The sequence below is a fragment of the Fringilla coelebs genome (genome assembly GCF_963513975.1).
Source record: "Fringilla coelebs genome assembly, chromosome: 16".
Classification (NCBI taxonomy): domain Eukaryota; kingdom Metazoa; phylum Chordata; class Aves; order Passeriformes; family Fringillidae; genus Fringilla; species Fringilla coelebs.
The window spans coordinates 7,864,755-7,880,266 of NC_140042.1; the positions used below are offsets into that span (position 1 = coordinate 7,864,755).

Genomic DNA, 15,512 nt, shown 5'->3' on the forward strand with positions numbered 1-15,512 from the left:
GCTTCAGCACTGCAGTGCTTTAGAATGCAAATTGCCCCTTTAGCCCACCAAGTTTAGCTCTACTGCACATCCAGTATTTTGCACATCTGCTTAATGAGATGTGCAAAATGGGAAAACCAGATGTAATGGTCTCTGCTGCTGTGGGGAGACGACTGGAAACAGAACCTTTTGTCATAAAAACAGTCATGCCCTCCTGAACCTGTTGAATTCTGAAGCTGTCTTGGGCATATTTCTGCAAATCATGATTTGGTATTTGCAGCTGAATGATCCTGAACATGGTCTTGTAGCTGCTCCTTTGCAGCTCACAAGTGGGATTTGCTGCTGTTGATATTGGTTTTTTTCCAAAAAATTTCAGCAATATCTATTTTTCTGTTTTGTTAATTTGCTTCATAATTTAAAAGCTTTTCTCTTATGAGCTATATTCAAATGGGTTTGGATAACTTCTCCTGTATTTCACAGCTGCATGGCCCAGGGCTCACTTATGAAGCCTTGCTGATTCAGTTGAAGAAAATTGCTTGACCACGTCTGTTTCTATGTTAATTTACATCTTTAAGCCACTGCTGGAAAGGAAAAACCTGTAAATTCTAATTCCTTCCCTGTCCACTTTCTAGGCTTGATGTAGTTTTTAATGCTCCTATGAATATGAATTGTGACTTGCCAAATTAGTGTGAATTAAATGGGAAGAGTCATAGCACAGTTATTTAAACCACTTCCAGGGGATGAGACTGTCCTGCTAAAATAAGTCATCCACGAGTCTGTAACACAACCAGAGCTCTCAGCATTTATTTTACAACTGTCCCTGAGCCTCAGAGAGACGATGTTGAGACAGACTTTGCCTTATTCTATAAAATCCACACTCTGGACTTTTTAAAAGATATTATCTTACTTTTTAAGGTGGGAACTGAAAGTATCTTGAGTCCCTTTATCTGTGAAGTTGTGTCATCTTGATTAGCCTAGGTTCTGTCCCATTTGCTCAGCCCTTTCACCAGGATCACACTCAATCCCCCAGGGCTTGGGAAGCCACATCTGCAGCTCCCACCCAGCTCCTCCTGGTAGAAGTGACTCTCATTCCACTGAGTTTGTCTTCCTGAGAAACAGGGACACTGCTTGGCTTCACACTGATGCTCCTTGTTTCTCAGTCATTAAATTGAAAAATACATGAAGTAGAAATTTACTTCTAAAATAGAGCTGTCTTCCTTAGGAATTTGCTTCAGTGGGGACTGTGAGATATTCTCTCTGTAATGATTTATATTACAAAAATAGCTCTGCCCTATGTCTGCAAACAGTTAGAAATGTGAGCCTGGAAAAGCAATCTAGCAGCTAACTCCTCAGCCCTACAGCTTAAATAAACCAGCCATAAACGAAATGAATTACAAAAGCAACCGAAGAACTAAACTTCCCTATAAATACAACGTTCTCTCCTCGGAAGTCTGAAAATACCCTAGGCTTTTCAGCCTGACCCAAAGCCTGCTGCATCCAAGATTTTCTGGCCTCAAAGCAGGGAGTGAGTTCCAGAGAGCAGAGTCCCAGCGGCTGTGCCGAGCGGGGGGACCCAGCGAGTCACAGAGCTCCCACCTCCCTCCATCGCACGGCGACGTCCTTGAAAGAACACGACCTCAAATTCCTATTTATCCATCTGACCGAGCAGTGCCCCTTCCACACGCCCTGCTGCTCACAGTGAAGCCACCGAGGGCTGTGCTGCGCTGGGATGGAGCATGAGCTCCCTGGGCGGTGACAGCTCCCTCCGGGGACAGCTTTCCTTCGAGCAGGAACTTGGATTGGAGTGCTGCTTCCTCGGAGCCCGCTGCCCTTTGGCTGTGGTTTTTATCTCTGTTTACTATTGAAAAAGCTTTAGCAGATTGTGCTGTGTCATTCAGTTCCCTGGCAGTGTGTGTGTTAGAGAAACTAGAAAGTGTGTGAGTGCAAAAAAAGTAGCTGTAATTTTCTGTGGCACAGGCAAGGTCATTACAAATTATATGAGGCAATGAGGATTGTGAGGGTCTTAGATCAAATTGAACTGCTTTATCTGGAGACTTAAGAAAAGAGAAAAATGTGCTTTTTACTGATATTACCAATTAGGGAGCTGCCAGGTGGCCATTTAATAACCCAGATGTGCTACAGGATGCAGCATCAGCAGAGGCTGTTTGTGAAGCAGAGGAGAGCTTTCCAGGGCACAGCACCAGGCAGCTCCTCCTGGCCAAGGGTGTGACTCGGGTCTGGGAGATGTGACAAGAGAGGGAGCCCAGGGTGGGGAATACAGTCCATAAAGGGATGAGAGCTTAGGAAAATTGCAGAGAAGGAGGAGGGAAATGCAATGAAATGTACAGAGCAGTTGGCCCCTGGCAATGGTGCCCTGACCCCACGTCCTGCAGATGCACACGTGTCTGTGGGGCTGCTGGGCTGATTTAGAGGCAGCTGAGACCAAAGGCTGGGTGAGTCATGGAAATGGGTTGTGGCACCTTCCCCTTTTGTCACTAGCTGGAATCTGTGTCTGTCACACTGATGTCAGCCCAGTTCCTGCTGGAAACTGCATCATCACTGGCACAGGATCAGCTGCTGTGACTCTCTCATGCCTCGAGGGACCAGAGCCTGAGACAGAGGCGCTGGAGCCCAGGCTCCTTGCTGATCCCTGAAGTACACCAGGAATGATGTAGGAGAAGGGGGTAACCTTCCACTACAAACTGAGCTGTCTGGGCATGATGCCCAGAGAGAATTTGGGAGAAAGGATTGAAGGGAACGGCACGTGAGCCTGGGAGGCAGCCAGCAGGGTTGAGCTTGCAGCTTTGCCACCAGCAGGAGGCACAGAGCTCAGCTCAGCTCACTTCAGGCACTCCCTGCCCCTGCCACGGAGTCAGTCCTAGAGCTAGAATAAATACAGGTCCCTGTGGCAAAGCCAAAGCTAATCCTTGCTGCTGAAAGACTAGGAGGGGGATTGTAGGAAACAGTCCTGCTCCTGGTTGCCCAGAACTACTTGAATAAAACCTCCTGGACTTGCCTCTTCAGAGTACAAACCCAAGGCAGAAAAAAGCCTCAAAATCACACAAGGAAAGAAAATGCATTTCCATGAAGCCTGTAAAGAGAAAAACGTTGCTAGAGATGGTTCTGAAGAGTTAATTGCAGATACCTTTATTGGAGGGATGCTGCTGTGAGGAAATGAAGTCAATTCTGTAATGACAAGAGGAGCTGGACATTTATCACCTGCCACCAGCAGTGGGGAAGCACCAGCTACAGTGGCTTGCCATTTATAAAAACATCTGGAGATAAGAAGCTTATTTTTTGGCTGAGAGGTAGCTGGCTATTCCAGCAGGCTCAAGTGGTGGTAATTGGGATTTGGCAAAAGAACAGGAGAGGAAGACACCTCATCTTAACCTTGCATAGCCTCTGTTCTTCTTGCTTGCCCCTTGCAGCAGAAAGCACTGTCAACTGCTTTAGCAGGATTCAAATGAAAATGCTCTGAAATAGCCATCAGATTGCCTTCCTTTGCTTTCTTTACTTTTTCAGAGTGATGCTCTTTTCTCTTAACTTTCAGGCATGAAGAGGCTGAAAGTCTTTGGGTAGGTTTGGGCATGGCATGGCATTTTGAACACCAACATCCCTGGTTTGGTTTGTCTGGGAAGCTGCTGAGCTGATTTGCTGTGCTGGAGGTAGATTTTGCTGCTTGCTGGGCTGGTTGTAACGATTCGAGTGCGTGCTTTGGATGGAGCTGATGTTATTCCCAGTGTGTATTAGTAAGAATAGAAATCTGCCATAAAATCATGTTCTGCAAAAGCAGTATTCATTTCCTAGTTTTCTGCTTAAAAAAATCCGGCATTTGCAAGCCTCGCCATCTGCATCACAGCCATTACATGTGGGAAGTATGGAATGTGTCTTATCACACACAGAGCGTGCACAGCAAAGGACATCCAAAGGTTATGTTGTCATCACGTCAAATGGATCTGTTTATTCTGAGTGCTGGAGAAGCAGAGCTTAATCAGAGCATCAGCCATATGCAGATTAGAAATTAGATTTTACAATAACCACCTGTCTACTGTTTTGAATCCTTGTCATATTCCTTGGGTTAGAGCTGTGCTTGCTTAGTGAATATGTGTGCTGGGAGAAAGGCATCTAAAAGCCTTCATGGCATGATGTAAAAAGCACTTGAAGGCATGTATATGTATGAGTGTGCAAGGGGAGCACGTGTATCTCATGGCTTTGTGCTACAAGCTGCTACCAAAGCCTGTGAAGGGGAAAAGAGGGCATTCCTTTCATGTAAAAATCAATAGTATTGGCAACTCCCCATGTAAACTTCTTTTGCTCTTCTTTTTTGGCTCATAATTTTTATATGTGTCAGCCAAAAAAGTCACTGTGAAGTGATGCAGCATTTGATCTTTTTCTTCTGTAAGTTTTTAAAGGAATAAGTACAAACATGCACATAATGTTTGTGTAGTGCCTGCCACAGTTTTGTGACTCACAGCATTCTGCCTTTAAGGAGTCAAAAAAAAAATCTGTCTGAAAGCTGAAAGCTTAAGCCTCTCTCCTCATTATGTTGCAACATTAAAAAAAAAACCAAAAAAAAGAAAATCTGTGAATTTGGTTATTGCAAGCTGCATCAAGGCAGTTGTGAAAAGAGCAACAATAGTCAAAGTAAAGGTTGACATTTTAAACAGTGGCACTTGGAAAGAAGTGTAATTAAAAAGAATTGCAGAGCAAAAATTGACAAATAACTTGTACCACACTTAATCATATGCTCAAAACTGCCTGAAACAAGCAAGCACTACAGGCTTTTTCTTGCTTATCTCCACTGTGATAATTATTCTTCTAAAGCAGTAGCTGCTCTCCCTGGGGAAAACAGACTTCATTTTTTTTTTTAATTCAGAGTATTGGCCCTTCCCACGGAAGTCAATGGCAGTTTTTCATTGAATTCAACGAGAACTTAAAAGGGCCATTAAATGAGCTCAGTAATGCAAGAGCTTTCCAAAGACATCCTGGCCCAGATGCTCCCTCCTTACCACAGGCAGCAGCAGTCACCAGTGCTCTCAGGCTGGCCAATATCTGAAGCTGCAGTGTCCCCCTCTCCAGAGCAGATGTTTTCAGCACTCACCACAGGGCACTGAAATGTGGTGACTCAGAGCTGGTTTGAGTCAGGGAGGTGCCCTGGCTGCCCAGCTGGGCTGAGGTGGAAGCTGCTGCCTCTCTGCCTCTCTCCAGGGTTTAGGAGTGAATCAATGTACCAGGAAGGTGCCAGAAGTGTAGCCGGAGCTTCCTCCAAAGCCGAGGGCAGAAACCTTTCTTTACACCAAGATGCTGGGAAGCCTCCAATTTGTGTGGCACCAAGGTGGTGATCAAGAGAACAGCCGAAAAGCTCCACTTTTCCTGTGCTTTCCCTTTCAAGTCTTTGACCTCAGGAATGTTTTGCTACTTGAGTTCTCCAGGTCCAGCCACCCCTGTGGTGGGATTTGCCCATTGCTGGACCACGTTCCCTCCCATCCTGCCTCTAGCTGGTCCGACACATCAGGCAGGGACAGGATGCTCACTGTGCTCTGTGGGTTACAAGCTCCCTCCTCGCTCCAGCTCCTCGTCTCAGCTGGGGAAGGTGTGACTTTGTATGTTTGCACTTTGTTCATTCACGCTCACAAAACAACCGCATCTGTCTTGAAACTCAGGTGTGCCTTCTCATCCAGGGAACTCTTGGCGGCAAAGCGCTGCTGTGAAATCGCTTTATCAGCCGCGGTCACCTCTCGCAGCTGCCCCGCCGTGTCCCGGGGGCCAGGAGGGGTTCGCATCCCTGAATTTCCGCGCGGGGCCCTCTGGAGGTCAGTGTTCGCCCGCGCTGCGGCGGACCTGTTGCGGGCCCGCGGATGCTCCGCGGGCAGGGCCGGGCCGGGCGGGAGCTGCCCGCCCGCTCGGAGCGCCGGCCCCGCGCCCGCCGCCCGCCCCATCGCCCGCGGGGGCGGCGGGGCCCGCGCTGCCGCTGCCGGTGCCGGTGCCTGCGCGGCCGCGGAGCCGCCGCTGCCCGCGGGGCCGGCGCCGTCCCCCCGCCCGGGGCGGTGCCGCGCTGCGGCGCGGGTGGGGCCGCGGGCGGGAGGCGCCGTGCGCGCCCGCGGAGCCCCGCGGAGCCATGGCGTACATCCAGGTGCGTGCGGAGCGGGGCGGCGGGCCGGGGGAGATCCCGGGGGTCAGGGGGTCTCTGGGGCGGCTGCGGGACGGGAGCGGTGCCGCGGCGGGCCCCCCCCCGCCGTGCTCCGTGCCCGGTGCGGGTGCGCAACTTCGGGTTAACTTCTGGGGAGGAGTTCCCGGAGGCGACAGCAGCCCCCGGCGAGGGGCCAGGCGGGGCCGGGGCAGGAGCGGGGCCGGCAGCTGTTGATAGCGAGACACTGGGGCAGGAGAGGATCCTCGCGGGGCTGGCGAGCGGCCCTCGGGCCTCTCTTTGCTGGGGGAGCGGGATGGCCCCAGGGACGAGGAAGCCCGTCTCGGGGCCGCACAAGGACTTCTTGCAGGGAGGAGGATGCTGAATCCCGCGGGCAGACGGAGATGCGATGGGCCGCCCCAGCCGGGGCACGGTCCGGCGGGCGGGGGGCAGCGGCGGGGTGGGGGGCACCGGCGCCCTGGGCCGCGGGGAGCCCCGGGCTGCGCCGTGATGGATGGGCTCTCCCAGCGTCGTGGGGCTGAATTTTTGTCGGGCTGGCTCAGACCCTGAGCGACCTTCGAGCCGCCCGCTTCACAGCCATTGCCCCGAGCGCAGCCGCCCGGTTCGCGATGAACCCGAGCCGGGAGGGGCATCTCCAGCCGGGCGAGCGCTGGTACAGAGCCCGCTACCGACGCCACCCGTGCCCCCGTCCCGCGGAGCCGTGTCCCCTCCGCCCGCCCCGCCGTGCCCCCGCGCTCCCCTCCCGCTCGGGGCTGAGCCGCCCGGCGGGTGGGAGCGGGGATGCTGAGGGAGCTGTCCCGGGAGTCGGGCTGGAGCAGCCGCGGGTGGAGCCCGCCCGAGATGTCCTGCGAGGCTCGGGGTTCCCGGCGCCCCCGGCTCGGCGGGGTCTCGAGTGGGGCCGGGCAGGCCTTCACAGCACGGCCGTCGGGGCCCGTGGGTATAAGGGGGGGTGCGGAGCAGGGCATCAGCAACACCCCGTTATCCCCACACCGGCGTCTCAGTCATGGTGGGAGGTGAGGGATGTGTGGCTGAGGGGACCGCACTGTCCCCAGGCTGCCGCGTCCAGTGCCGATGGAGCTTGTGAGCCTTTCCTGGGGTGTAACTGCGGGGGCAAAAGGCGGTGTGTGACCAGCGAGGACCCCACCCTGCTGCAGCATCCCTGGGGGTACTGCCACGGTGGTTTGTTGTCACTGCTCCGAGGACCTGGCTGGGATTGGTGGCTCTGCTAACCTGGAGCAGGTAACCCCCACCCAGGGCCCCTGCAGCAGGTGGTGGAGATGGAGCCCTACCCCCAACCTCGCCCTTGGTGAGGGTTCGCTCGTGGCTGGAGACTCCCATCTGGTTTTTCTCTGCTCGGCCAGTTGGGATGACGTGGCAGAACATGATGGTGCCTCCCTGACCCCGGAGACTGAGCCGTTCTCCAGGGGTTGCTGAGCACATGGCAGCTGCTGTGCTCCCGGGGATCCCCCAGCGCCAGCCCGCTGCTGCAGCCTTCCCCAGCCCCCCTATCCTTCCCCAAGCCCCTGTCCTTCCCCCAAGCCCCTGTCCTCCCCCAAGCCCCCTGTCCTCCCCCAAGCCCCCCGTCCTTCCCCCAGACCCCCGTCCTTCCCCCGACCCCCGTCCTTCCCCAGACCCCTGTCCTTCCCCCGGACCCCTGTCCTTCCCCCGGACCCCTGTCCTTCCCCAGCCCTGCCCCTCCTGCCTGGTGCCAGCGAGGTGGGTGAACAGGTGCTCGTGTTTGCTTTCCTTTCATGGGCCCCTGCATTTCAGCTGCTGTTGACCTGTTTACCTCTCCAGCACTGTCACACTCAGTCCTTATCGCTGCCCTCCCGTTTGGGGGTGGCCACAGGCTCGCTCTGTCCGCTCCGGTGGGACAGCCGTGCGCCCTCGGGGCTGGTGGCACACAGGGCTGCCTTCACACCGCTGTGACCCGTGCTGGCCAGGAGGGCTCTTGGCTCCGAGCCTGCCGTGTCCCTGTGGAAAAGCCCTTTGGAAAATCCCTCTCTTTGTGCGACACGTGCTCGGCGTTCGATCGCGTGGCACCGATCCAGCCGCTTTGTTTTAGAGCGATTTAAATATCCTCCTTGCAGCTCTGCTAAACCACTGGAGCTTTGGCTGCAACTTTGCATTAATAAGGAATGATAAAACCCTTTTAACCATTTAGCGTTTTCTTAAACAGTTGGCCCATGGATAGCTGTAATCACTGTCTTCTCATTGCACCACAGCTCTCCTAGTCTTTTAACTGCTCCTAACAAGTGCTGGCTTTTTTGACAAGCACTGGCTTCCAAGAAGTGTAAAAGGAAGGCTTGCACCAAAACGTGCTCCATGGCAAGAGTTCTTGGAACTAAAGGCAACTTCTACATCCCAGCTTCTTCAGAAAAGGCTGCTCATGTCATGTCATGAGCATGAAGCTAGGAACCAATTTCTACATTTGGAAGAGTAGGATGGAGTTTTTGTGGTTTTTTAAAATTTTTTGGGTATTGCTTTGTTCTGTGGTTTTGTATTTTTAGGGATTCCCCATATACAAAGACAGCCAGGGCAAATAGGAAACTTTCAGACATTATTAAGGTAATGCAATAGATAAGACATTTCAGCAGGTATCAGAAATGCTAGTGAGTCTCTAAAGGAAATGGGTCCATTATATATATAGAGAGATGTATATAAAGTTCCAAGGGTGGCTTTGTGAATAAAAAACTGGTTTGTGATGCCTTCTTCCTTTGCTGTAGATCTTCCCTGTGACTTGGGGGAGGTGGCTGCAGTGCATATTTTTGAATGGGAGTGTGGGACTCAAGCCTTTAACTTCTGTTGTTTTTGTTCTTCAAGTCACATCTGAGGATGAGGCTGAAGGTGCCCAGAGATGTGTATGCAATGGAGAGTATTCAGTCTGTGCCCCTTCCTAGAAATGTTGCTTTAGTGAGTTGGCATTGGAACTCCATTGATATGGGCTGAATGTGGAGAAAAGCCCTTTTTTTTCTGCTGAAAAATTTGGGTATGGTTTGCTGTCAGCAGCAAGTAGTTGCTGCAATTAAGAGTCAGGTTACTAAAGAAAACAAAATAAGTGGTTGCATGTGATACCCATTAGCAAGAAGCAACGACCAGGATTTTCATGCTTCAGAATGGGTTTGGGAGCTTTGATTGTGGGAAGGGAGGAGCAGAAGGAGCTTTGCAGGGAAGGATTGGAAATGGCAGAAGCTGATGCCCAGTCAGACCTCTCCTTCCTCTAACATCTACAAGGTACTGTCTTGCCAGAAATTCAACTCATCCCAAGCTGGGGCATGTCATGGCAGAAAATTTAAAGTTGTTTGAGCATTGCTAACTTGTTTTTGTCTTTTTCATTTTGTTCCCCTTTGCTTCATCCTGGATGTCTAAAAGGACAGTTGGAACCAATAAATGAGGTGAGTTAATCTGATGATTCACTCCCTGCTCTGTCTCCTTGCTCCATCCTGAGGGGATTGTCTCGTGTTTTCTGACTCTTTGCTGATGTCCTAGATATAAGTAATGCACTGCATTTTGGGCTGGTAATTTTTTGGTTTGCAGTGCCCAGATTTTGTTTATGGAAAAAATGTGTGTTTTACTGTAGCAAAAAGCCATGTTCCTATGAAGTCTTCTCTGCAGATCAGGTTCCTCTGAGGAAACCCCTCCATGTGATCCACACCCGTGAATACTGCAAATGCCTTGAGTATTTTGGGGAGATAGCTATGGAGAATCTCTCATACTTTATTTCTTCAGTTTCTCAGGAGCATCTCAAGGTCACATAGAGTGGTAAAGCAGTTTGACCTGGGTGCAGGTGCTGTGCCCTGTGTGTCTCCCACAGAGCCCTTGTGCTGCTTAATGAATCCTCTCACGAGCAGCAGGAATTGGGGCTGGTGTGGATGGGAAATGAGCTGAGGTTTGGCTCTCTGCTCCTCTCCAAGCAGAGCTTTGAGGTGGGGGGAAGGCTGTGGGGATGGCGTGGAAATGGGGCCACAGGGCGCTGGTACAAATGGTACTGCCAGAAACCTGAGAAATGAGGGACTCTTCTGGGTCAACTATTCTTCTAAAAAATGTCATTGAAGGTTCTTCATTAAATTAATCATGGTACCAGAGCAGAAGCATGAGGAGAGTGTGCTCTGGCTAATCCATTTTAGTGGTGAGTTTGTTGGGCTGTAATGCTCCCTGTGTATGGATTGTACAAATATTACTGGGAACATCTACAGGAATGAAGTGTGTTCACATTGCTGTGTTAATTAAATAGATCCTTGCTGGATTAAATTGAAGCTTTCACTTACCTTCTGGTTTTAATTCCTTCTGTTGTATGTTTGCTGATCTATTAGATTGTTGATGTGTGTGGAGGAATATGCATGCTTCCACTCCAGCATATTGCTGTGCCACAGTGCTTTGTAAATCACCCTCTTGCCAACCTACATAATAATACATTGCTGGTAGAGGGGAAAATACCTGCAGAGAATGCTTATTTTCCTGCCTTGTTATGGCATCAGTGGGGTTGGGCTGGTAACTGCATAGCACTCGTCTGTTGGTATAGATGAAATAAATACAGTTCTTAATGTTCTGTTGCAGAAACACAAACACAAATACAGCTGAGTGTTTTTTCTCAATAGCTATTGATGGGCTGTAATCTTGTGCTCTGCTTTGCCATGGCTGCAGGGTCTGCTCGCTCGCATCTCGGATCTCTTGCTGTGCCGCTGGACTTGCAGGAATTGTTGTCAGAAGTGTTTTGACTGTAGCTGTTGCCAAACAAATGAAGATGAAGTTGAAATCCTGGGACCTTTTCCTGCTCAAACTCCAGCCTGGCTGTAAGTTTAGATGCATGATTTCCTAGCTTTAACCAGGGAGTAGGACTGCTCAGCTGTGGTGAGGGTATTGGTATGAATTGCAGTGGGATGTTCAGAGGCTGCCACTTAGAGAGCAGGAACCTCCTGAGGGTGGGAATGCAGGCTACTCCTGGCATGGTGAGAAAGGGCAGCTCTGTTAACTCAGACAGCAAGGTTAATCTTTGTAAAAACTGTTTCTGGTGGGTAGGACAGAAGCTGTTTTGTAAGCTGGCATAACAAGGATAACTGGTTTAGCTGTGCCCCCTTCTCTAAAGATGCCTTTCATCTTCTGTCCCATTTCCTCTTCAAATGGACCAACCCTTTGGAGCACTTCAACTTGGCTGAAATGCTGATGAGTTTGTTTAGAAATACCTTCTTATCCTAGCATGAAGGTGGTTATCATATAGTCAGATGAAAGGCATGGCTCCTATGTGCTCTGAAGGGGAAATTCATTTAAAGTTTCATTCAGCAGGACTTGATCTCCTGAGTCACCGTAGTACTCATCAGAATTTCTCCTCAAATCATTAAAGAACAACAGCACCAGGTCTTATCTGGGGCTTTGATTTGTGTGTTTGCAAATCCACTACAAAGGAAGTCAGTCAAGTCTCCCCTCTTTCACTCCCTCTCAGTCAGGAGTCTGCAGCACAGAGGTGACCCTGTGGAGTGGGAGCAGGAAGGGAGCAGAGCTCTCTGCTGTTGTAGTGGCTGCCTTGCCAGCTGGGCTGGGCTTTGTGGAGCAGACCATGTGATGGACACTGCTTCAGCGTGTCCAGAACTTGTGGCACAGGAGAGGCCTGCTCAGTGCATCGTGTGATGCTCAGACTTTGGCACTGAGGCACTCAGGTAATTTTATCTGCTCCTGTGAGTCTGTGCTGTTACTCTGTGTCAGCTCTGGCAGGGTCATGTCTTGGTGCTGCACCAAATAAATTTTCTCATGTTTAAATCGCAGTCTTGTCCACGAGCTCTTTTGAATTTGGGTAGAACGGGATGGTAATTAATACTGAAGCAATAAAAATAGAGCTGTTCAGGATGTGTTAGAGTGGTTTTTAGATGTGGAGCAGCATATTTAAGAGTCTGATATATGCTCAGAAACTGATTCACCTGCAATTAATGGGGAATGGAAACAAAATCAATGCTAAATAGGAAAGCATCACGCACAGGAGAGCACAGTGATGAGGCTGCAGTATTGGACGTGGAAAGATTGGTGCAGGAGCAATTACATCTTGGGAACAAGTAGCTGGGCTTGTGGTGAGAGGGTGATTCAGAGCTTATCTGGTGTGCTGAGCAGTGGAAGGGACATCCTGTGTGTTTGGGGTGTGGAGTGATTGTTCCTGGGTGTAGTTTTTGACTCTTGGGTTCCTCTGTCTGGCTAAAGGGATGATGTGAGTGCTGAAGTTGTTATCCTCTCAAATCTCAGCTCTGTGGTGGCTTTGCCATGGGCAGAGAACATGGAGGCCATTTTTCCATCTTTCCATCCAGCTGTGGGTGGTTTGGAGCCTGTTCTGCTCCATGCTGAGAAGGTGATTCCCAGAGGTGAAGCCTGACAGGGGCAGCAGGCACCAGAGAGGGGGACAGGGGACAGAAGTGGCTTTGCTTTGCCAGGAGAGCTGGGTGCTGCCGTGCCTCAGGGTCCCTGCAGTCCCCACTCCTGGGACACACAGTGATGTATCAGCTGGAGATGAGGCTTTGCTTGCTTGAAAATGCTGTGATGCCAGGCAAAGTGATGATGCTTTGTGCTTCCAGGGTGGTTTTGCTGGAACATGGTGAGGGAGCACAAAAACTATTTAAGTGAGAAGGACCAAGGGAGATAGGAGGTAGGTCCTCTACTTCTCCCTAAGGAGATGTGATTGAGAGGAGAGGGGGAGAAAATGAGCCTGTAGAGGAGCAAGGGTCTGGAAGATGAAGAGGGAAAGAAAGTAAAAAGGCAAAGGAAAGTAAAAAGAAGAAAGTAATTTGGTATATTTTGTTTGCTGGCAAATAGGAGACCCAAGCTTTTCGTGTGCATGTTTAAGTGGAAATGATCCCATGTTGACTCAGAATTCAGAAACCAAAGAAGAATTCTGTTTTTGCTGTGTTCATCTTTTATTTTTATATCTCTATATGCATTTTTGGATGTAGGGAATGATCTCTGGAGTTAGATGAGTTAGTTACTCAGAGTAAGAATTTGGACTTGTTCTTAGAATAAGGTTTTTAATGATTTTAAGTGCTCAGAGATCTGTGTATATCAGTTGAACCCCTCATTCTTTTTTTTTTTTTCCCTCACTTATTTTTTGAGAGGGAAATTTTGTATTTAGTGGAAACCCCTACAATGAAAAACAGGTTTGATGACACCCTATTTTTCATTTAGATGCATGCTTTGAATTTGGGAACAAATCAATTTATTGTATTTCTTGCTTGCAGCCTGGAAGTGTGTTTTAAAAATAGAGCTACATTTTCAGCTGTCTTTCCATCTTTCCTATTCTTCATGGGCCTGAGACACTGGTGTGATGTAGAATGCAACTGGTGCCTTCCTCACCTTCCTACCCACTCCCCAGGGGAAAACTGTTTTTATGGTCCTCATTAGTGTATGAGCAAACATAGAAATGCCCGTGGTTAATGACCCATCCTTTCTATTTTGGCCCTAGGTTTTCCCTTTGGCAGTTCTGAGAAACCTCATTGCCCTGGAAATTCAGGAGTGGACAATAAAAGCTGCAAGTTTAAGCTCTTCCTCTTGGGAGAATATGGATTTTTCTCACTTTCTGAATTTTTTGGCAGTGGCAGCCAAAAAAATAGAGAAAGAAAACCCCCCAAAAATAGTGAAAGAAAACCCCAAACCTTCCTGCCATGAGTGCAGTTGCAATGACCTGAGTACGTGGTAACTTTTGTTATTTCATGAGGAGCCCTCCCATCCTGGTCCCTGCAGAAATGGCCTGGGAATGAGGGTGGATGTTTGAGCTGCTTGTTATGGAATATTCTACACAAACCCCAAAGATAAACAGTGCACACTGTGAGACTGAATTGAAATCAGGACACGACTCCTCTTTCCAAAGGTTCAGATTAAACAGAAACAGAGCTGCTTTAACCAGAGCCAAAGTTTATTTGAGGAAAAATTATTGTGGCTCAGTAGCAATTTCCTTACTAAAGGTCATCTGTATGTTATTAACTCACTATTACGTTTACCCATTGTAGAACATCCTTAATGCCTCTCTTCCTGATTCCCTTTTCACCCTGCCTTGCTCTCTGCATTTGCTTCTCAAACACAAGCATATCCAAATGCCACCTGTGATTGTGTGGACCTGCATTTAGGCATGAAAAAGCTATTTGTGTTCCAAGTACTGATTATATATCAAACTGTATGGTTTGGACTGCCTTTAATGGGCTGCAGAGCTGTGCAAATATTGCACACCTCTTTTAGCAGAGGGTTTGGTTTTGATTATTAATAGGTTTTTTTTTTTGGTGTGGATGAGTTGTGTGACTTGGTGAAATTTGCATGGATCCTGCTGTGAACTTTGTGGCTTGGATAAGAATTTCCAGTTGCTTTTGGGGGTTGGTTTGTTTTCTTAATGCTTGTTGGGCTTTCATGCAAGTTTACTGCTTTTAGTAGAATATATCAATTGCTTTGCTCCAGTCATTGGTTACTAATCAAAATGATTCAATATATTTCATTTACACCCAGCTGAGTTGTGCACATAGAAAGGGTGACTTGGAGGCAAAATTCACACAGAATTCCCCTTTGCTTTGTTCACTTTGTGCTGGTGCTTTCCTTGTGATCTGCTGCTATTTTCTGTCTGGTGGCCTGGCTGTTTTGCAGGATGCACCACACGTCGTGGCCCCGTTGTGTGATTCCATTTCCATCAGCAGCACTCCCCTCTGAGCACACAGCTGCAGACTTTGCCTCCTCCACTGTCTGCTCCTGCCCTGCTTTCAGTCCAAGCTGGGAGATCCTCACTTCTTTCAGGAGCCACTGCAGCTGGGACATGTTGGGATTTTTAACCAGAATGTTGTTTTAGATGAAAACAACTTGTCTGTACATGTAACTCCCCTTTCAGTTTGTTTAAATGTATATATGTGGACTTCTCTTTGATGCCAGCCTTCTGTGGAGTCTTCTCCAAAATGCTACAAAACTTGCTTTGTCATTTAGATCCTGCCAACTTCCCTGCTCCCACCAAGATCCCTGGGCACTACAATTACTATCTGCTGAGAATCACATCTGGTTTATAGAAGTTGATACAAAGCATTTAAATATTTAAAAAGGCATGCCAATAAATATCAAATAATGAATTATGTCTGTAAGATCAAGTTTTGAAACTTTGCTGGCAAACCTGCAATGTTTTACCAGGAGGTGTGTGGTAGGTTTGGGGTATCTGAGCATGGTGATTTTCTGTGCTGGTTCCTTCCTAGTGAAGTCTGTGCTTCCAAAGTGTAGCTGTGAATTACAGCAGGATGCTACTGTCTGAGGTTTGTGGGGTTTTGGTTTGATTTTTTTTCCTTAGAGAGAAGTATAATATTGTGTGGGGATAGAAGGTAAGAAAATAAAGATAGTGCAGAAGGTAATCTCACCCCTGAGGAGCTGCAGCTGCACTAACTACCAAAGA

At 48.9% G+C, this 15,512-nt stretch overlaps 2 protein-coding genes across 2 annotated transcripts in view; one reads left to right on the forward strand and one right to left on the reverse strand.

Annotated features, from left to right (window-relative positions):
• Positions 1-15,512, reverse strand: part of TMC5 (transmembrane channel like 5) — a 130,709-nt gene that overhangs the window by 74,501 nt on the left and 40,696 nt on the right. The window lies entirely within an intron of this gene.
• Positions 5,997-15,512, forward strand: part of SYT17 (synaptotagmin 17) — a 34,231-nt gene continuing 24,715 nt past the window's right edge. Inside the window, exons 1-3 of the mRNA XM_084216276.1 lie at positions 5,997-6,112; positions 9,505-9,522; positions 10,772-10,920. Coding sequence (XP_084072402.1) covers positions 6,098-6,112; positions 9,505-9,522; positions 10,772-10,920 — 182 coding nt within the window. The 5' untranslated portion in view covers positions 5,997-6,097. The remainder of the gene's footprint in view (positions 6,113-9,504; positions 9,523-10,771; positions 10,921-15,512) is intronic.